This window comes from Gadus morhua, chromosome 11, assembly GCF_902167405.1.
Source record: "Gadus morhua chromosome 11, gadMor3.0, whole genome shotgun sequence".
NCBI lineage: Eukaryota > Metazoa > Chordata > Actinopteri > Gadiformes > Gadidae > Gadus > Gadus morhua.
The window spans coordinates 16,586,627-16,609,092 of record NC_044058.1 but is presented as its reverse complement, the minus strand read 5'-3'; the positions used below and the strand labels follow the sequence as shown (position 1 = coordinate 16,609,092).

The window sequence follows — 22,466 nt, the reverse complement described above, 5'->3', positions numbered from 1 at the left end:
GAGCTCAATGTAATACCACAGTGAGAAACCCTGCTAGACGAGACAGGATTATTCCGTATTCTTAAGCAAGAGTGCTTATCCTCAGCCAGATCAGAATCACTGCAACCCACGGCAATGCTGGTAATCATGCCCGGGGCCCCAAGGTGTCTGTGTGTGATGTTCCCTTCGCGGTCTACCTACTTTGAAACACATCGAGAACAAAGAAGCAAAGACACCCAAAGCTTGTCAGATCTAATTTACTGCGAGACTGGAGAATGAAAGCCGTCGTTCAAAGAAGAGGGAAAAGAGAGATGAATCGAGGCATGACCGCCACAATTCAACACAACCCCCCCCCCCCCCCCCCCCCCTCCCACCGCAGGCTCCCAGGACCTCAGCCACGTGATCGGAGCATCAGGGCTGATGGGTAGCGTCGGTGGAGGCGGGCACGAGATCACCCTGACCATCAACAACTCCAGCCTGACCCAGGCTCTAGCCCAGGCCCAGGCCCAGGCCCAGCATCAGGGCCAGGCCGTGGGCCCATCCAACACCCAGGAGATCACGCTCACCATATCAGGTAAAACTGCCTCGACAACCGACGCCACCCATACGTACACACAACACCATGACGGTGGTGTCAACAGTGCGAGACAAAAGCCAGCATGTCGAGAGCCGTGGACGCAGGTAATGGTCGATTGGTAAATGGACTGCATTTATATAGCGCTTTTTGTAACTCATTCACCCATTCATGCACACATTCACACTCCGTCAGCGGCGTCAGACATGCAAGGCGACAGCCAGCTCGTCTGGAGAAGTTAAGGGTTAGGTGCCTGGCTCAGGGACACCTCGAAACTCAGGAGCCAGGGATCAAACTAGCAACCTTGTGGTTTACCAGCCAACCCGCTCTACTTGCTGAGCTACATGCCGTCATGCTCGCGAACGCTCTTTAAGTCAAGACGCAGCATGCATGGTGCCGCAGGGACCCTGTAATTTATGGTCGAGGCAGGATCGTGCAGTTCATGCATGGCGAATGTATATTAAGATTTAGGCGTCTCGCTCAGAGACACTTCAGTGCTTGGCTAGGAGGGGGAGCCGGGGAGCAATCCAGCAACCTTCTGCTCGCCAGACAACCCGCTCCACTCACTTGAGCCTCCCGCCAGGCCCTGAGGTCGGGGACGAAATAGACCATAAACCAGGCACTTCAGCCGGCCCTGTAATCCCCGTCAGCTCCTCAGTCACAGATGGATGCCACCCAGTGAATCTTTTTCATTTAAATCTTTTTCCCCTCCAGATATTTTTGACTTCAAACTGCCAATTTGATCTGTGTTTATATACTTTTCCCCGTGTACTTTAACACCCTTGGCTGCATGGGAGTTTTACTGTGTGTTTGTCTAAGAATTGAGCTCAGTGGGGAAGTCAAGGCCGATATTTAGTTGAATTGGTTTATGAAGATAGAATACATACGTATGTATGTACTATTCTCACAGTAAGGTTTAAAACTACTGTTGGTGTTATTTGGGAGTTTTAAAGAGAGACATCTTTGAAGGGAGCAGAAGAGAGCAAGATTTTGAGACTATTGACCGAAACAAATAAGCGTGCCCTTCCTCTTAGTTTTAGCCGTTGAGAAGTGTTCCATTTAACGCAGCTTTGATTGAATGGAAGCACTGAACCAAATCAGGGATGATGATGCCCTGATTGGTCACGAATGAGCGAGGTCTCAAACCTCGATTGCCAAGGGCTGTCTGCTCAAAATAGATATTCTAACGGAGCATTGTAATCACTTATAGCTGTTATATTTAAAAATGATTTTCAGGGGAAACAGATGTTATTTGGTGATTTTCCATCATTCGAATACCTTTGTGCTGTATTGAAATGCTCCCCCAGAGTTCTCCTATTAATTATTTACAGGCCACCCACATACTCTGCAAATTTTTTCGATGAATTCACAGAATTATTGTCTAGCATCTCCACAGATTTTGACTGTCTAGTTAAAACTGTTGACTTCAATTTTCATACTGATGATTTGAATGACAAGTGTGCAAAAAAACTTTTTACCATTTTGGACACATTTGAACTGTCCCAACATGTGAAAGAGACTACCTCATTGTAAGGGCCACACTCTAGACCTGGTTATCACAAAGGGCCTCAATGTTTCTGATCTCTCTGTGACTGATCCTTCCTTGTCTGACCACTTTTGTGTTTTCTTTAATATATCTTTTATTCCCAACATACAGACAAAATCAAATACTGTCAAAAAACGGTATATCAATGAAGAATCGTATGTACTTTTTAGAAAGGCCATCTCCTTACTACCACCTCTCAACCCATGTTCTGCTGATGATCTTGTAGAAAACTTTAATTTGAAAATTTTGAAAGTCATGGATGTCATTGCACCTTACAAGGCTAAAACGATTTCTGGAAAGCAAAAGGCACCCTGGAGAAAAGCTGCTTCTGTAACAGCACAGAAAAAAGAATGCAGGAAGGTTGAACGCATCTGGCGTAAAACAAAACTTCATATTCACCATGATATCTACAAAGAGAGCCTCCGTGCCTACAATTCAGACTTAAAAAGTGCTAGAGAAACATTTTTCTCCAATATCATTAAATCCAATAATAATAATGCAAAAACCCTATTTGCAACTGTTGACAGACTGACCAACCCCCCAACACAAATTCCACCTGATCTCCATTCCACGCAGAAATGCAATGAGTTTGCAGCTTTTTATACTGATAAAATTGAAGGCATCAGACGCGCCATCAATATCTCCACTTCAAACAAAAATGTTGGACTACCACCCTGTTCAGGCAAAAGTAACGTGGCAGGGATGGAATGCTTTAATGTTATTGACTCTAAAACTCTTGTGGAAACTGTTACACAACTAAAGCCATCCACCTGTTGCCTTGATTCTTTACCTACCAACCTCCTTAAGAATGTTTTTGACTGCCTAGCAATAGACATATTGCAGATAGTTAACAACTCTCTCCAGTCAGGCAACTTCCCAAAAGCCCTGAAAACTGCAGTTATTAAACCCCTTTTAAAAAAGCGGAGCCTAGATACCTCTATTATTAACAACTACAGACCAATATCAAATCTGCCCTTCATAAGTAAAATCATTGAGAAAGTTGTCCTCCAGCAACTTAATCACTTCCTGGCATCAACTGGTTATGACACCTTCCAATCAGGATTTCGACCCCTGCACAGCACTGAGACCGCCCTCATTAAAGTTGTAAACGACATCCGTCTTAACACAGACTCTGGCAAAACCTCAATACTAATGCTACTAGACCTCAGTGCTGCATTCGACACTGTAGACCATATAATACTTTTGGACAGGTTAGAAAACTGGGTGGGGCTTTCAGGCACAGTCTTAAATTGGTTCAGATCCTACCTACAAAATAGGAACTACTTTGTTTCCATCGGCGACTGTGTATCAGAATCAACCAACGTGATGTGTGGAGTCCCACAAGGTTCGATCTTAGGACCCTCTTTATTCAACATCTACATGCTCCCACTAGGGCAAATCATGCATAATAACAATATTGACCATCATTGCTATGCTGATGACACGCAAATCTATGTATCGCTATCACCAAATGACTATCGGCCCATAGATCTGCTGTGCCAGTGCATTGAGCAAGTGAAAGACTGGATGTGCCGAAATTTCCTTCAGCTAAATGAGGATAAAACAGAGATAATTGTATTTGGTGCTAAAACGGAAAGGCTTAAAGTAACCCAACACCTTCACTCTTTGTCCCTGAAAACCTCAATCAAAGCCAGAAACCTAGGGTTTTTCATGGATTCTGATTTACATTTCGAAAGTCACATCAAATCAGTTACAAAATCTGCATATTATCACCTTAAAAATGTAGCAAGACTTAGAGGGCTCATGTCCACCGAAGACTTACAAAAACTTGTACATGCCTTTATCACTAGTAAGCTTGATTACTGCAATGGTCTCCTTACAGGTCTCACAAAACAAACTCTAAGGAAGCTTCAGCTTGTTCAGAATGCTGCTGCTAGAGTTTTAACAAAGACCAAAAAATGTGAACATATTACACCAATTCTTAAATCGTTACATTGGCTTCCTGTAGGTCAGAGAATTGATTTCAAAATCATGTTGCTAACCTATAAATCCCTACATGGTTTAGGCCCAAAATATTTAACTGATATGCTTCCACTACATAAGCCTTCTAGAACACTAAGATCTTCTGAGACCAATCTGTTAATTATCCCCAGAGTAAACACGAAACATGGGAAAGCAGGATTTAGTTACTATGCAACAAATAGCTGGAATAAACTCCCTGAGGATTTAAGACTTGCCCCAACTCTGAGCACCTTCAAAACAAGATTGAAGACTTTTATGTTTGCTTTAGCTTTCTGCTAAATCTTAAATACCTTACCTTTATTTTACTAAAATGCCTTTTTAACTTTCCCTTTATTTTCTATTTTTATCAGAAAAATACATGACATTTGCTTAGTAATGAAGTTGTGTTTGAATTTGTTTGTTGTTTGTTGTTTGCCTTTGGTTCTGGGCTAGAGTCCTAGAATAATCACTGAATATTTGTTTGTTGTTTGTTGTTTGCCTTTGGTTCTGGGCTAGAGTCCTAGAATATTGTAATAGATTGTCCTTAAGGTCGGGTTGTGGTCCCGACTTGGGTTCCAGAGAGTCTGTTGATCTGATCTTAAATAACTTTCAATTTAATTTTCTCACTTTCTTAAATACATTGCACTTTCAATTTTACTTACTAAAAAGCCTTTTTAACTTTCTATTTTACTCATCTCTTTGCATATGTTTTCTTTTACTTATCTATTATTTTATTTTATTGTATAACAATGTTTATATGTGAAGCACTTTGAGTCTGCCTTGTGTATGAAAAGTGCTATATAAATAAAGTTGCCTTGCCTTGCCTTGCCTAATAGCTGACAAATGCTATGGTTATTCTAAAAACGTACTCTCCATAACATGTTACAAATATTTGTAACATTTAGAATAAAAGATTAAGAGAACTACAAAAATCGATGGCATTGCCTTACTTAGCATTTGCTGTTTGAAGTCAACAGGCTTGAAAGTTCTCGTTACCATCATAGAGCGTTAGCGGCGAGAGACGGTGTAAAAATATATACACCAGTACACTTAATTGATTTTCTTGGCTATACATACATGTCAGAAAAAAATATAAATGCTGTATTCATTTACATTTGATGAACACTTAGGCAGGCAATTGCTTAAGTTCTAAGAAATATGCATTGTATGTTTGAACAGTGAAGTTTGAACATGGATTAACCCAAGTTTTTCACCATGTTGGTTGGTAGGTCAGGACCTGCTCCCCCAGCACAGCGCCTCAGGTGGACAGGAGATGAACAGCGGGATCAGGCTGACATCCCCATTGAACTCCCAGACCACCAGCGCCACGCTCACCATCCCCAGCGACCAGCTGCTGCCTCAGTGCCCCAACAACACTGGCCTGACAGGTAGGCAACCAGTCACAGCCATGACCACCTGTTTGTTCAAACTTAAACTTAAAATATGAATACAGTGAATGGATACATGAAATATGACTGCATTGTATGAAATATAACTACGTTAAGCTGAATATTATTCCATCCCATTTTCAAACTTCAATGGATACAAACAACATGACTGAATTGTATGCAATTAATTAATGATTAATATGTAATATTATTATCAAGTTTCTTAAAAATATATAAGCCTACACACATCGATACATATTTTAGGACCCAAATAAACGTTTTAATCTAAATATTTAGATTTTAGTATTTGTTTGTTCCCTGTGTCAATGCAGTGTTTCCCCCAGCACTGTGTTGTTAAGGCGGCCGCCTTATCAACAATAGGGCCCCGCCTTGACTACCAATGTATATAAAATAAATAAAAAAAAATATCAAAAAAAAAAATATATATATATATATTTTTTTTTAATTATTATGTATTAACAAAGTAGAAAACTCTCGTAGGGAAAGAAAACATACTTCCATCAGGTGTAAAAATAAAGATCAATAATGCATCGGTGTTCACAACAATGGTCGTGACATCAAGCTTTTTTAATTTAATTTAACCAGGGAGACCCCCCCCCCCCCCCCCCCCCCCCGCTCCTTGACCACCTTGACTAAGACATTTACTGGGGGAAACACTGCAATGTGATGTTTATTCTTATTGTAAGCCTTCTGTGCTAACTGGGTTCAGGGTTTTTCGTTTGCAGGTTTTACGTGCTGCAATTTGTTACTTAATGTTGCACCGACAGAAATGCGTGTATATCTTCAAGATAAGAAGCATGGTTGGGACTAGTTAGGGAAAAGGAGCTTCAATGGTTAATACCATAGACTGTATGGATAATTCACACTAAATACTGATTTAACCCAACATGTAATCAAATGTGATAGTTTATGCTGTGATAGGCTCTGCACAGCTACCAATAAGCACAGACAGATAAACAGAGACAGCTACGCTGTTGTCAGTCCTCTACCTCTATGGAGGTTACCAACCTTTGGATTACTAATAATTAGTTCAGACAGTCCCATGCTCATTAATGTATCATGGTGTTTTGTGTACAGAATACATTTTTAGACTGATTTGACTGCATGCTTATGGATTGCGAATGCAAGTTGTGTGATCTCCAAGGTAGGGATGTGCGTCATCGGCAGGCAGGTAACGACATGGCTTATCACCGAAAGATCCTGAGGCTGGCCGCAGCAGAGGCGCAGGGTTACGCAAGGAATGACATGCCTCTCGTCAGACATTTCCCTAAGGAATGCGGACAGAAATATACATTGCTTATGAGTCACTGTGTGTGCGCCTTAATCGGGACTCGAGTCCCAAGCAGCAAACTGAAATCCCTCTCTCTGATACATTATCATGTACGTGTGCACATGCATCTTACGCAAATGTTGAAAAGTGTATCAAATCTTCAATATGCACGGTGGGAGTGTGTATTTCTGCTCCCATGCGTTATATGCTAATGTTCACATCTGTGTCATGTACTCAATCTATGTTTACACTGTGCGCATCTATGTACTTGTTAGCGTTTCTCCAGTCTTCCTGTCGCTGCCTTCGGAGGCAGGCGTCTCTTTGTAAGCATTGTGACGTGCTTGCTGTGGATGAATAGTGCACTGCCGCTCCTTCTCTTCTGCTGCGTGGAGGGCTCTGTGATCAGCCGATAACAGGCTTTGCGTCACCGAGACGCGAGCGAGATCTGTGGCGTCAAGAGCTTGGCGCCTTTGAAAACTGCTTGCCTGATTGTCTCTCTTGGAAAGGCTGAGGAATAATCAAATCCTCCCCCCCATCCTCATCTCTTCGTTACCGTCGGCACTGAGCTCGGGGTATTGATTTAGATATTCAAATCAACTTGCCTGATGAGAGTTGAGTTGTGTGCTTATCAGGTGTAAACCAGGAACACCTGTAGCATTGATTTGGCTTTGAAATGTAATATATTGAGGCTTTGCAAATAGACAATCCATCTTTGCCTGTGTTTTCATATTTGTTTGTCTCAGTTATTTGTATCTGTTTACAGTATTTCATTCTGTGTCTGTCTTTCTTTCTCCCTCTCTCTCTCTCACTCTCTCTCTCACGCTCTCTCTCTCTCCTCCCCCAGTAACCAGCCTTCCGTCTAGCACCAGCCTATCACACACCGCCGTGTCACAGAGCCTGGTGATGTCACAGGGAGGCGTGGCAGCCGACGGCAGCGTGACTCTGACCCTGGCCGAGGCGCAGGGCATGCTGGAGGGGGTGACGCTCAACCTCAACTCTCAGGTATGTGGCCAGCATACCGCATCGTAGCATACCGCATCGTAGCATACCGCATCGTAGCATATCGCATCGTAGCGTAGCATACCGCAGCATAGCGTACCATAGCGTACCGTAGCGCAGCGTGAGCTAGCACACAGAGGTTTCACACCACAAACTTACTTCTTGTGAGAAGTTCAAGCACAAATGTGGGGACCACCATTTAAAAAATTGACTGAATGATGTTTGTTGTAACATTGAGAGTTCTGAGGGGAAAACTGAATAATTCAAGGTAATATTCTCGTGATGTCCCACCCAGCTCCCAAACAGGATTTTTTTCACCTTCATTCTAGGGCCAGACGTTTCCAGGGGTGCTGACCGATGCGGGCCTGCAGGGGCAGTCAGCCGGCTCTGTGCAGCCGGTCCTCCTGGTCTGTCATCAACCACAGGGGGCCAACGGAGCGCAAGACAACGGATTCCACGTCAGTGTATGTGTAGTGTGTTGTTTGTTCATGATCTCTCTTGTAAAATAACCTCCCCTAGCTATCCCATGAATGAGCAATTCTCTGTGATCTCACGCACGCACGCACGCACGCACGCAGGCAGGCACACACACACACACACACACACACACACACACACACACACACACACACACACACACACACACACACACACACACACACACACACACACACGCGCGCGCGCGCGCGCGCGCGCACACACACACACACACACACACACACACACACACACACACACACAGCAATCTATTCTGAGCATGTGCGTGACACCCGTGCCATAGCTTGTGGAGGACGGGCCGGCGGCCCAGGGGGCGAAGGAGGCCCAGGAGGAGTCGCAGCTGAGGAACCGGTGCTTCTACTGCAGCCAGGTGTTTCAGAACCCCAACGCACTGCGGCGCCACTGCAAGCAGAACCACGGCAAGGACCGCTGCCACGTGTGCCGGGTCTGCACCAAGGCCTTCAAGAGAGCCACGCACCTCAAGGTACATGCACACACGCGTACTAAAAAGCATGCACGCATGCACATACACACTAACTAAAACGCAGGGGAATACGCACACATGCACACACACACATACACACACACACATGCGTGCACACATAGACACAAGCACACACACACACACACACACTCATATTTCACAGATTTAGGATGCACCTGGGATTAACAAGCACACACATGCGTACACACACCCACACACGGGTGCGCATGTGTGAGTGTGGGACTTGCACATGTTGACTTTTTAAAAACATTTGCTGAACCTTTAGCTGAACTTCTTTCGAGAATAGACGGGGAGACCTTTGCTCTCTATATTCTCTGTTGGATTTTCTCTGTTCCAATCTCCACCCTTGTAAGCCAGGTATTTTTGTGATGTGTGCACTCAGTTCCCTTGACCTTTTGATTGGGCTGTGCTGCAATAAAAGACCATTGCTTCCTCCACTTCAGCTGAAATTCAAAAGGCCAAAAAAATTAAGTGGAACAGTTTTGTTTCGTCAACCGGAACCCTTATCCGGCCTTCCACAGCAAAGATGAATAAATCAGCACCACACAATCGACCAGGAGGGTACCAGCTGATGCGAACAAACTATCTTTTTGCGTTGATGAAACAAGGATGTTTCTTTGTTTCTTTCTCAAGTGGGCTTTTCGAGAGACCTCCCTCAAACTCCCAATCCCGGATAAAAAGAACAAGCCTTTACTCCAGAGAATTTGATTTCAGGGTCACTCGCCCTCTCCCTTCTATGGCAAGCCTCTTGGACTAACACACAGTGTAATGCATGTAAGGGCTGCTTAGCTCTGCCCACAAGCAGTGGGAGCCCCCCCCCTTCTCTCTCTTGTCTTAATAGCACAAACATTGCCCTTTCTCTCGCCTTGGTGATGACCCCACCGCCACCACCATCTCCACCAGCATCGCCACTACCACAAGCACCACCTTTACCATCACCGCCACCTCCATCACCATCACAGCCAGCCTGCATTGGCAGAATGAAATACTCTGCTGGATCTGTAACGATGCTCTCTGCACCAGCTATTGACCACTCTGGACCAGACGAAACCCACAGAATCACAGAACCTCCGTTTTCCTTTATGCACCCTCTCATGGGTGCTGCACACATGCCAGCATTAAGACGTGTTTCCTCCTGAAGTGCGTCCGATTTTGGCCAAACTGTAACGACAAGGGGTTCTGTTGCCTGATAATTAAAACAGAATTACGTTATAAATCCTTTTCTGGTCCTCCACTGCATTAAATCAGCCCGGCCAACAGACAATTCTGAGAGATGTGTTTTATTTGCTCTGGCTTACGCATTTGTCCCTCCGCCCGTTTGGACAGATTTCCAGCCGACCTGGCAAGGGTGAAGCCAATCACAGCCTTTTGTATTGTGTGAGGTGTGGTACAATGAATAGATGATCAAGATTGCTGCCGCTGATTTGGAGTGGTCATTGGAATCCGCTATCGCCACAGTGCTTAACAAACTGTACGGTATAGGTTCTCGTAAAGAAGATCAAACAATTGCACTTAGAGCTTTTGTTGATCAGAAAGATGTGTTTGCCATACTTAGAACAGGATCTGTTAAATGTTCAACTTACCAAAGCAGCCCCCGTTGATATCGCCTCATGACGGAAGATCGGAAAATCCACCTTAGTCGAAGAGATGGATTGCGTCCTTCATCTTTAATTACATTTTTAAAAGCACATCCAGTGTTGGGAAAGATAAGGCCAATTCCCTTTGATATCTCAATTTGTCACCTTTTGGATGGCCACATAGTATCATTTAATTATTGTTCAGAGGAGCTATCACCTCTTTGTCTGATTTGGCAGTGGAACAAAGAATACTAATGACCACGGTTTGGTGTGGCCATGCCTCGCAGCGTGGATAAAGCGGAGTAGTAAATGGCCTATTGGCAATAGATCTCTCACAGTAAGTGTTGGAGAAACCTTGAGGGATGTATTTTGAGGGCTGGTACACGCATGATCCCTTCATCACTGACAGCTGGGTAGATTAAGTCGATTTAGTTCCTCTGCCAACTGAGAGGAATTGAATCTTACCCTGGTCATCACCCCCAGTCACGTCTTGTTGGTTCCCTCAAGCAGGCACACGCATACACACAGACACACACTCGCATGCACACATACACAATCATACACGCACACACACGGACACAAACCGCCCAACACACATGCGTACACACACACCCAGACACACACACAAACATGCACAGGTCAATGGTAAAACTATAAGACGTGCGATCATCGAGGCATATAAGTGATTGTGGGAGTGGGGGATCAGTTCACGTGACAGCTAAAGCTACCGTGTCATTACAAAAGGGACTTATCGATTTGCTATAAACTGTCCGGCGTCTTATCCCTCCCGCTTGAGAAATCTGTAGCGTGAGCATCATCAAAAGCCCGGGGGGGGGGCCCTGGCTACACCCCACCTGTCAATCATCTCCATGTTTGTTCATATTTTACTGCGGTGTGTTGCTGCGGGGGTGGGTTTGTAGAGGGCTAGGCAGTGGAGATGAGAGATAGGACAGGTGGATCTGTGGCGAAGTGACAGGTCTTGCATGACGGCTTTATCCCAACCAGCCCCCCAGCTTGTAGGAATGGGTGGACCCTGCACAACAACACCCATAGAGACTGCATCAGAAAAACACACATACACGAGGATTCGCCCCGCTTTTTCCACATTGCCTTAGGCTACAGCCTTATTCTATGTCGTTGTTTGCCCTCATTCGTTGGGGGACTCATTCCTCTCATTCACCCAGTACCACATAATGCCTGACATGTATGGCAATAACAATGTCTCCTTATGCGTGATTCTGAATTCCGTTTTACCCAAACTAGACTCAACCCCAAGACCCCAGAGGGACTTCCACGGAGATGCGGTGTTGTTAGTGCTGCTAAAAGTTCCATGAGAGTATCAGTGTTACTATTATGAGTATTTGGTACTAAAAGCTACATTATTATTCACACTATTAACATTTGAATGAATGCGTTTGGCTCCATGAATATATATGGAGGCATTATATATGAATTTTGTACGCTTAGGGACTCCCAGCCTGTTGATGTGCGACTGCTCTGTATTCCTGCTGTCTGGTTATCATCTCAACACCACAACATCACCTTGGGCCTCATCAGACTGGCACTCTCTCTCCGTGTCCCTTGTTCGCTCCTATGTGTTTGAGGTTTTGTGTTTCGTATGGTTAGCCATCCACATTTCAACAGCCTTCATTCCCGGACTACTTTATCCTTTGTTCTCTGTGGTTTAACATAAATTCTTCTGGAAATAAAATAGTATCTCTTGACCTGAACATGCATGCTGAACAAATTAGGACACACACACACACACACACACACACACACACACACACACACACACACACACACACACACACACACACACACACACACACACACACACACACACACACACACACACACACACACACACACACACAGTAAGACACAAAAATACACATTAAAAGAAGGTTAGCAGCCTAGTTGTCCTTGCCCGGATGCTACGAAATCTCCTGCCTGAGGGAAGGAGGGTTAACAGACCATGTGCTGGGTGGATGGAGTCCTTCATGATGGAGGCTGCTCTGTCCTTGCATCTGGTGATATAGATGGTTGACAGAGAGGGCAAACTTCAGCCGATGATTCGCTGGGTGGTGTTGACCACCCGCTGTAGTTCCTGCTTCTCTGCCGTTGTGCAGCTGCAATACCACACAGTGATACAGGAAGTGAGGGTACTCTCCACCACACACCTATTGAAGGATTTGAGTATGGCTGTGGACATGCCTGCCCCCTTCAACGTCCTTAGGATGTACATCCCTTGTTGGGCCTCCTTGATGTTTACCCTCCTTCCCTGGTGTTCTCCCGCCAGGTGAGCGTGTTGGTAAGGTGCAGGCCTATTTGAATGTGTGAACCCTCTCCACAGCTGTGTAGTCGATGTATAGGGGGGAGGGGTAGGGCCCTTCCTGTGGGAGTCCACAATCGACTGCTTCGTCTTCTTTGTGTTCAGGATCAGGATCACAGTTCCAGTCCCCTCACTTCCTGCCTGTAAGCCGTCCCATCCCATTGCCGATTAGTCCTATCACGGCTGTGTCCTCTGCAAACCTAACTACGACAGTACTGTCGTAGTGTGATCTGCAGTCGTGAGTAAGCAGTGTGTACAGTAGAGGGCTGAGCACACAGCCCTGGGGACTGCCGGTGTTGAGCATGGTGGGTGAGAATGTGAGGTTATTAATCCTAACAGACTGAGGTCTGTGGGTCAGGAAATCCAGTATCCGATTGCAAAGTGATGGAGCGAGACCGAGTGCTGACAGCTTGTTGATCAGTGTCTGTGGAATGATTGTATTGAAATGAGAACTAAAATCAAGAAAAAGTAGTCTCACATATGAATTGCTAGTCTCCAGATGTGTGAAGGCTTGGTGGATAACGGCTGAATCTGCATCAGCAGTTGAACGGTTCTGCCTGTAAGCGTACTGGTGACATTCGGATGTGATGTTAATGGTGTTCTTGACATGTGTCATTACCAACCTCTCAAATGTTGTCATGATGATTGGGTTGAGAGTAGTCTGGCTGAACGTAAGAGGACAGCGTCTATTGCCTAGCGTCGGATTCCACCGGTACTCCTCCCCTTCCGGTTGCTGGCATTTCCCCCCGGCACTATTTTGTATGGACACCACTGCTGCTTCCCGGGCTTAGCCCCGCCCTAGACGATTGTGATTGGTTTAAAGAAATAAAAACAGGCCCGCCCAGTTTCCCCACGGATAGACGGCTCGAGGTAGCGTGGTTCCAGACCATTCTACTTGCTGTAGTGTGGTCTGGCTTTGCGAGACTAGGTTGAGAGCAACAGGTCTATATTCATTAAGACAGGTGACCGTCTGGGCTTTGATGACCCCTGAGAGTTGGCATGCACTGTCCTTTAGGACACGACCTGGAATACCGTCAGGTCCAGCTGCCTCTGTCTGCAACCCCAAAGCCCACTTGCACACACAGCAGAACTAGCAGGGAGCGGATGCCACCTCCAGCACCCTCCGTCACTCACCAGCCAAAGTACAGCTTTTTACCATAGAAGTTTGGTTACATAAATGGAGAAAAGGTAAAACAAGAGAGTTGTTAGATGCAGTTGGTAGATACTGGCACGGCGACAGTGTACATTTTATAACCTGGAAGACACCATTTTCAGGAGCAAGATCAATATGGAATATTCAATCTGTATAGCAGGTTTCGCTATCAAAGGGGACTAGAATTTCCCTTAAAATTGGGATGACCGAGGTCACTTCTGTATTTTACTTTGTATTTGCTAAGTGAGTCTGGATACATTTTTTTTCGTTGAACTCATTGAATGGTGGTCTTTCATGCCCGATAGAATTTTTTTTATGACTTAACGTTTGATAAAATAAACTTGAAGATGATCAGAAATGCCCCTGAAAAAACATTTCTTAACTTTATCATAAAGAGCCTCGAATCAGATGAGGACAGCTGCGTGGAAAGCAGATATATCGGTTCTTGTTTTACTCCCACATTAAGTCCTGGTATCTTTCATTGCTACTGTGATATGATTTGACCTGGAGCACAACTCTCAGAGGGAACAGAGAGAGGGACGTGAGCCATTCTGTGGGGTATTGGCTGCGTTGTTCTATGTGGAGTGCTGATGCTCATACCATACCAAACAAGGAGTCATTTGAAGGAATCCGACTGATATGGACTTTTTAAGTTCTTTATATGAACTGAGTTGAGTCTTAGTTAGACACACATGACCTTTACCCTGTATTTTGGTGCAACAAAACACCTCCAGTGCTCCGTGAAATGAAAGGATGTGATTTTGAAGATTTTTTAAGAACTGCTTAAGTATTACAAGTAATGACCTTTAGTTGAAAAGGCTGAGGGAGGTCTCCCAACAATCATCACAAACCCTTTACATAGCGTACAGGATAATTTCTGGTTTGGTGACATATCTATAGGAAGTGATGCACCCTTTTTGATATGCCATGCCCAGGGCCACACCCCCTATGGCTGATTGGCATGAAAAGTGATTCACTTATAACTTGACTCGTAACCAAACTTCCCACCTAGTCTGTTGCAAATCCGTGCTCAATATTTAGAAAAATCCCTCACACAGACTAACAGACACACAGACAGACAGACACAGGGACGAAAGACAAAACAGACGGCCAGAAAACATAATATCAGGTAAAAGTTTACGAAATTACACAATAAACTGTACAAGACAGAGAAGAATGAAAAGATAAGGTGCAAAAGCGTTAAGAACACAGTCCCTACCCGACCATAGTTGATTGAATTTCATGGTTTTCCTCTTTTCTCAAAGAGGTCGAAATAGCTGGATGGGCACGAGTAGTAAATTCCAAACTCGAGTGATCGAAGGAATTCCTCGAGGATCAATCGAGTACTCGTTAAATCAAATCTATTTTTAGAATGCAACGCATCTGCAGCAGGAATAGGCCTGATGATGAACGGCAATATTACCAACCAAACATGTAAAGCTTATTCTCCATCAAAACAGTCAGAGTTATCAGAGTATTCATTATTTATTTTTGCAAACGTTCAAAACAAATATGCGTCTCACAATTTAAATCACGGCGAACCAAGGCCTGTAACAGTTTAAAAAAACGAAACAAGTAGCCTAACCATTGCAAATAATTTAAAGCTGCAAATAAAACGGCAGCAAATGGACTATGGAAACACTCAGCGTTGTGATCTTCTCTACACGGCCGGGATTACAGCTGCGTCTTGCGGCGGTGAAAATAGCCGACACACTTTCACTTTCACCGTTGCGGCGGGTCTGCTTTCCCGAACTCACCGTTGTGTTTCAGGAGCATATGTTGCCGCATAGTACTTTCTGGTAGCTCGATTTCGCTTGCCATATTTTACATTTCACCTTATGATCTCCTATTTCTTTAAAGTATTTCAATTCTTCGCTGCGGTTTGCTTTAACCGCCATCTCTTAACTTTTTGAATTCTGGCGTGCCTGCACACGGCACGGAACGCGCCATGGAAATGGACGCATTTAATTTTCTTTGTGCTCACGTCATGCGTTAGTGGCGCCGACAGAAAATTGATACATTCGCTTCAGAAAACTTTGTTTGTGTGTGTATATGCAAACTCGAGTTTGCCTGTCCACCAACCGAGTTCATTTGTAACGAGGAGTACTCGAGTAATCGATTCCTCACGCCCATCCCTAGGCAATACTTTTCTGTTCATGGTGGTGAGTGGTTTTCAATTTGATCAGATAAAGCTTCAAATCTGTTTGTTTTTTTTAAATAAAGCTTTAGCATAATAAAAGTAGAAAACTATCTGGATACTTTGTGATTGCACGGGGCGTGTGTCCGTGTGTGCGCTCACCCACCCGCTCCCTCTCCCCCCCTCCCCAGGAACACGAGCGAGTCCACCAGCCCGGGCCCTCGGCCAGCTCCCAGAAGCCCCGGGTCTTCAGCTGCACCTCGTGTGACAAGGCCTTCGCCAAGCGCTCCCAGCTGGAGAGACACAACCGCACACACACAGGTAACGCTGCGACACACAGCGTCGACACCGTGACACGCACAGATAACACTGATCACACACAGGTAACACTGTGACACAAACAGGTAACACTATGACACAAACAGGTAACACTGTGACACACACAGGTAACACTGTGACACACACAGGTAACACTGTGACACACACAGGTAACACTGACACACACAGGTAACACACTGACACACACACAGGTAACACTGTGACACACACACGGGTAACACTGACACACACGGGTAACACTGTGACACACACAGGTAACACTGTGACACACTCAGGTAGCACTGTGACACACACAGGTAACACTGTGACACACACAGGTAACACTGACACACACAGGTAACACTGTGACACACACAGGTAACACTGACACAAACAGGTAACACTATGACACACACAGGTAACACTGTGACACACACAGGTAACACTGTGACACAAACAGGTAACACTATGACACACACAGGTAACACTGTGACACACACAGGTAACACTGTGACACACACAGGTAACACTGTGACACACACAGGTAACACTGTGACACAAACAGGTAACACTGTGACACACACAGGTAACACTGTGACACACACAGGTAACACTGACACACACAGGTAACACTGTGACACACACAGGTAACACTGACACACACAGGTAACACTGTGACACACACAGGTAACACTGTCACACACACAGGTAACACTGACACACACAGGTAACACTGACACACACGGGTAACACTGACACACACGGGTAACACTGACACACACGGGTAACACTGACACACACGGGTAACACTGTGACACACTCAGGTAGCACTGTGACACACACAGGTAACACTGTGACACACACAGGTAACACTGTGACACACACAGGTAGCACTGTGACACACACAGGTAACACTGTGACACACACAGGTAGCACTGTGACACACACAGGTAGCACTGTGACACACACAGGTAACACTGACACACACAGGTAACACTGTGACACACACAGGTAACACTGTGACACACACAGGTAACACTGTGACACACACAGGTAACACTGTGACACACACAGGTAACACTGACACACACAGGTAACACTGTGACACACACGGGTAACACTGTGACACACACAGGTAACACTGTGACACACACAGGTAACACTGTGACACACACAGGTAACACTGACACACACAGGTAACACTGTGACACACACAGGTAACACTTTGACACAAACAGTTAACACTGTGACACACACAGGTAACACTGTGACACACACCGGTAACGCTGTGACACACACAGGAGACAGTGTGAATCACACATACCATGGCACACGGAGGCAATGCAGTGACACACACAGGTGACGATGCTACACACACACTCTTCACACACACGTCAGCTCTGGGTTCTGCAATGACGTGCATGAAGATTTCTGTTTTAAAATGATTAAAAACAGAGTACAGACTACATTAGAATACATTACGTCAAAAGTATTTTTAGGATAGAAGCTTGTAAAAAGAATGGGAGATATGCACGTGGTTCAAGCTGCGCTCGATTCCCCCACATTACACAGAGGCGGGCAATCTTTCCATGTGTGTCCATGTGGATTAACCAACCATGAATGGGATCGCATGGATGGGGGCGCTAATTGATTGTGCTAACGATGATTCACCAATGAGGTGAGCATCTGTCATGGATTTAATCAAGCCCACTTGAGCATTTGAATAGTTGTTGTGGTGCATTAGATGCCAAGAAGACAAAACAAACTGCGGTTATATCTGTGATTTTGCCCGGGGCTTTTGTGTGACGCCAGCTTCCAAAGCGTGCAACACAGGAACGCTCCCCCAATGTGACCGCGTCACTGAAAGCGTAGCCGCGTGTTGTGAATAACCGGCGGAATCAAACTGTGTTTGAATCAATCCAACAGGGTTGATTGCGTGTTTTCCGAGGGCTGCTAAATATGTATTTCGGTGGATACATGGTAATGCCCTTTTCCCTAAAGCATGGCGGAGACATTATGATAACATGTCGGTAAATAATCGGTAATTCTAGTTAATTTATCTTTGCATGTCAGTAATGGGAAGCCGTGGTCCAGGGGAAGATGATAACCTGCTGGCTCTGTAACAAGTGTTACACCAGGATACACTGAGGATGCACTGCCTTTACAAAGGTTTTACTGGGGAAGCGAAACTAACAACCGTGTTTATTGTTTGTCTCAAAATTGGTTATATGTTTTCTTATCAGATCTTCAACTCAGCTACACATGCCATTTCATCATTGTGTACGGCGTCCGCCGACTAGTTTATGAGGGCCCTTCGAAGTCTTTATAAGGGGACAGCGCTGCCGAGGTGTTTGTGATTGTGTGGTGCATTTCGTACAGCACAGCGCTCATTATAACGCTCATACACAACCAAGGGGATGGCTTGGCCTGGGTCATAACCCTGGGGATCAAAGTTCCCGCATCCTTCATAGAACTCTCAGCCCCTTTCTGTTTTTCTATTCTATTTTTCAATCTTATAGTGTTTGAGTTGGAGCTATCACTTTTATTTTATGATAGAAAAGTAATCCATGGCTGTCGGTCAGTGGTTATTGGTTCTGGCTCGTTTGTTTGTTTTATTGCACCAACAGCGTTCCGCTGCACCTCTCCAGCTCAAGAGGGAGAGAGGGAGACGGGGAGAGAGTGCTCTAGAGCTGTTTTCTAAGTGGAACATTATCATAATTATAGTCTGTATTACTTTAGCACTGTCGCTTATTATAAGCTTTTATGGATGGGTGTGTCCACCTGTTTGTGTGTGTGTGTGTGTGTGTGTGTCCTCCTGCGTGCCTGCGTGCGTGCATTTGTGCGTCCGTGCACGTGCAGGAATGCGCGCATGTGGTTGCATCACAACAACCAGAGTGACTGTTAGTAATGAGCTGATATGATGCAGCTGCTCAGCGATTGAGTCTTCAGAGAATTGCCCATCGGATTGACTGAAAGTCACAGCGCCAAGCCCTCCAACGCCCGCCCTGATCCGTGGTGTGTGTGTGTGTGTGTGCGCGTCGTTGTTCTTATGTCCCTACCCTCTCATCCTCCAGGCGAGCGGCCCTTCAAGTGTGCGCAGTGTGACAAGGCCTTCAACCAGAAGAGCGCCTTGCAGGTGCACACGGTGAAGCACACCGGCAACAAGCCCTTCAAGTGCGACGTGTGCAGCATCAGGTTCACGCAGAAGAGCAACATGAAGCACCACATGAAGAGGGCCCACGGCTACGGTGAGCACCAGATCCCCCATCACACCCCCCTGCCCTCTTTGTGCTGGGGCTACTCCAGCGCCACAGGTGGAGCCGTCTGCAGAGACGTGCACGCGTGTGGGGCCGGAGGGCGGCGTTGGCCGGCCCTGGCCGTCCGTGACAGGAGCGTCGAGAGGGGTAGTTGTGTGGAAGCGTTTCACGCGAGCGGGTAAACAACTTTCTTGTACAACCTTGTACAAGGTCCCTTCCTACATGCTGCCCTCCTTGTTTTCACTTGAGAAACCTTGAGGAACCTTTCGAATCAGATTGACTTGATGGAACGGAGGGCTCACGTGGTCTCGAGAGTATGGCAAGCCAAGTGTGCCACAATTCGACTTCAATTAAACGCGTTCTGAAACGCCAGCACGCGTGCCCAGAACGCGTTTTGGTTTTCCAGAACGCGTTCCGGCGTTTCAGCGCGCGCGCCCAGCGTTTCAGCGCGCGCGCCCAGAACGCGTTCTGGCATTTCAGCGCGCGCGCCAAGAACGCGTTCCGGCATTTCTGCGCGCGCGCTCAGAACGCATATTAGCATATTAACAGCACGCGTGCTGTTAATATGCTAATGTGCTCCTCCCCTCAATTTTCTCAGCCAATAGATTTGAGCCGTTTTCACCTAATCATATGCTAGGGCAAACACACAGACAACATCAGTCGAGACCAGAGCTCTTCTTTCGCGAATCTTTTCTGTTGTGTCGTTCTTAAAGTCGAAAGATGTTAAGATGTTTCAAATTAGGTGGTTAATGTGGAGGTGGTGAACACTACAAGTACATACACTTTGACTATACACTATCTAAGCTACTTGACCGAACATTGTGTATGGTAAGTGCCGTGGCAACTATGATAACATAATTAAAAAATACTTTTATTCATAGCGAATCGTTTATTACATTTATTTATTACAGCATTACATGAGTCAGCTTATTCGTCTTCTGAGTACAATAAAAACAATAAAAGAGTTCAGAAGTTAGAGTTAAAATTCCATTAGAAGTAAATAAGTCCGTCTGAAGTATTAACATGCAGTTGCAGGTTTTAGCCTGTACGTGGTAGTAGCCTATAAGACGAGGTATAATTCACTTCATCAGTTGGAATGAGACAGATAGAAAAAACTATATATATATATATATATATATATGTAATATAGGGAGGTGAGGAGATAGATACTACTACAACTGATACTATTGGTAACCAACTGGTAGGTATTGGTACCCAACAGACCAAGCCCTTTAGGAAGACTTCCATCCTGCTCCTGTCACATTACATAAATAGTTGGTGTATAGCCTATATAAATGCAGAAAATATTGCAGCCAAAATTGCCCCCAAAATATTCACAACATTTACCATTTAACCATCCCTTTTCACATTAAACTGGCCTCTACTCTTGATACATTTGTAACTCACCTACAAACTCACTCATAGCCTTTAATTTAGTGAAACGTTTTGGTCACCTTTTTCCTATTTCTTTTTCACAGTGTCTACACGTCAGGTCATGGTGAGGAATATATTAATCATATATTTATATTAGTTAGTTAGTATGTTAATACTATATTGTTATTAAGTGAACATCAGTCCATGTGTTACAAACAAACAGCAGAAATCAAATGCCGGGAGGAGGGAGAAGCCTGTCTGGGCAGGCTCTATACACTGCGGTCCCGGTCCAACCAGCACCTGCCGACAATCTCCTGATTAGGAGTGAGAGAAACTGATTCGCGAAAGAAGAGCTCTGGTCTCGACTGATGTTGTCTGTGTGTTTGCCCTAGCATATGATTGGGTGAAAACGGCTCAAATCTATTGGCTGAGAAAATTGAGGGGAGGAGTGCATTAGCATATTAACAGCACGCGTGCTGTTAATATGCTAATATGCGTTCTGAGCGCGCGCGCAGAAATGCCGGAACGCGTTCTTGGCGCGCGCGCTGAAATGCCAGAACGCGTTCTGGGCGCGCGCGCTGAAACGCTGGGCGCGCGCGCTGAAACGCCGGAACGCGTTCTGGGCACGCGTGCTGGCGTTTCAGAACGCGTTTAATTGAAGTCGAATTGTGGCACACTCGGCTTGCCATACGTTTCAGCGCGCGCGCCCAGAACGCGTTCTGGCATTTCAGCGCGCGCACCAAGAACGCGTTCCGGCATTTCTGCGCGCGCGCTCAGAACGCATATTAGCATATTAACAGCACGCGTGCTGTTAATATGCTAATGCGCTCCTCCCCTCAATTTTCTCAGCCAATAGATTTGAGCCGTTTTCACCCAATCATATGCTAGGGCAAACACACAGACAACATCAGTCGAGACCAGAGCTCTTCTTTCGCGAATCAGTTTCTCTCACTCCTAATCAGGAGATTGTCGGCAGGTGCTGGTTGGACCGGGACCGCAGTGTATAGAGCCTGCCCAGACAGGCTTCTCCCTCCTCCCGGCATTTGATTTCTGCTGTTTGTTTGTAACACATGGACTGATGTTCACTTAATAACAATATAGTAATAACATACTAACTAACTAATATAAATATATGATTAATATATTCCTCACCATGACCTGACGTGTAGACACTGTGAAAAAGAAATAGGAAAAAGGTGACCAAAACGTTTCACTAAATTAAAGGCTATGAGTGAGTTTGTAGGTGAGTTACAAATGTATCAAGAGTAGAGGCCAGTTTAATGTGAAAAGGGATGGTTAAATGGTAAATGTTGTGAATATTTTGGGGGCAATTTTGGCTGCAATATTTTCTGCATTTATATAGGCTATACACCAACTATTTATGTAATGTGACAGGAGCAGGATGGAAGTCTTCCTAAAGGGCTTGGTCTGTTGGGTACCAATACCTACCAGTTGGTTACCAATAGTATCAGTTGTAGTAGTATCTATCTCCTCACCTCCCTATATTATATATACATATATATATATATATATATATATAGTTTTTTCTATCTGTCTCATTCCAACTGATGAA

The 22,466-nt window shown here is 45.1% G+C and overlaps 1 protein-coding gene across 3 annotated transcripts in view; it reads left to right on the top strand.

The window, feature by feature from the left end:
- znf236 (zinc finger protein 236) overlaps nucleotides 1–22,466 on the top strand; it is a 60,146-nt gene that overhangs the window by 32,217 nt on the left and 5,463 nt on the right. For 2 of the 3 annotated variants that reach the window (XM_030371409.1, XM_030371408.1), the window contains exons 25-31: nucleotides 359–553; nucleotides 5,291–5,449; nucleotides 7,585–7,742; nucleotides 8,069–8,203; nucleotides 8,521–8,721; nucleotides 16,136–16,265; nucleotides 19,337–19,510. In XM_030371409.1, the coding sequence (XP_030227269.1) occupies nucleotides 359–553; nucleotides 5,291–5,449; nucleotides 7,585–7,742; nucleotides 8,069–8,203; nucleotides 8,521–8,721; nucleotides 16,136–16,265; nucleotides 19,337–19,510 (1,152 nt within the window). The remainder of the gene's footprint in view (nucleotides 1–358; nucleotides 554–5,290; nucleotides 5,450–7,584; nucleotides 7,743–8,068; nucleotides 8,204–8,520; nucleotides 8,722–16,135; nucleotides 16,266–19,336; nucleotides 19,511–22,466) is intronic. The other variant, XM_030371410.1, reaches the window with a different exon arrangement.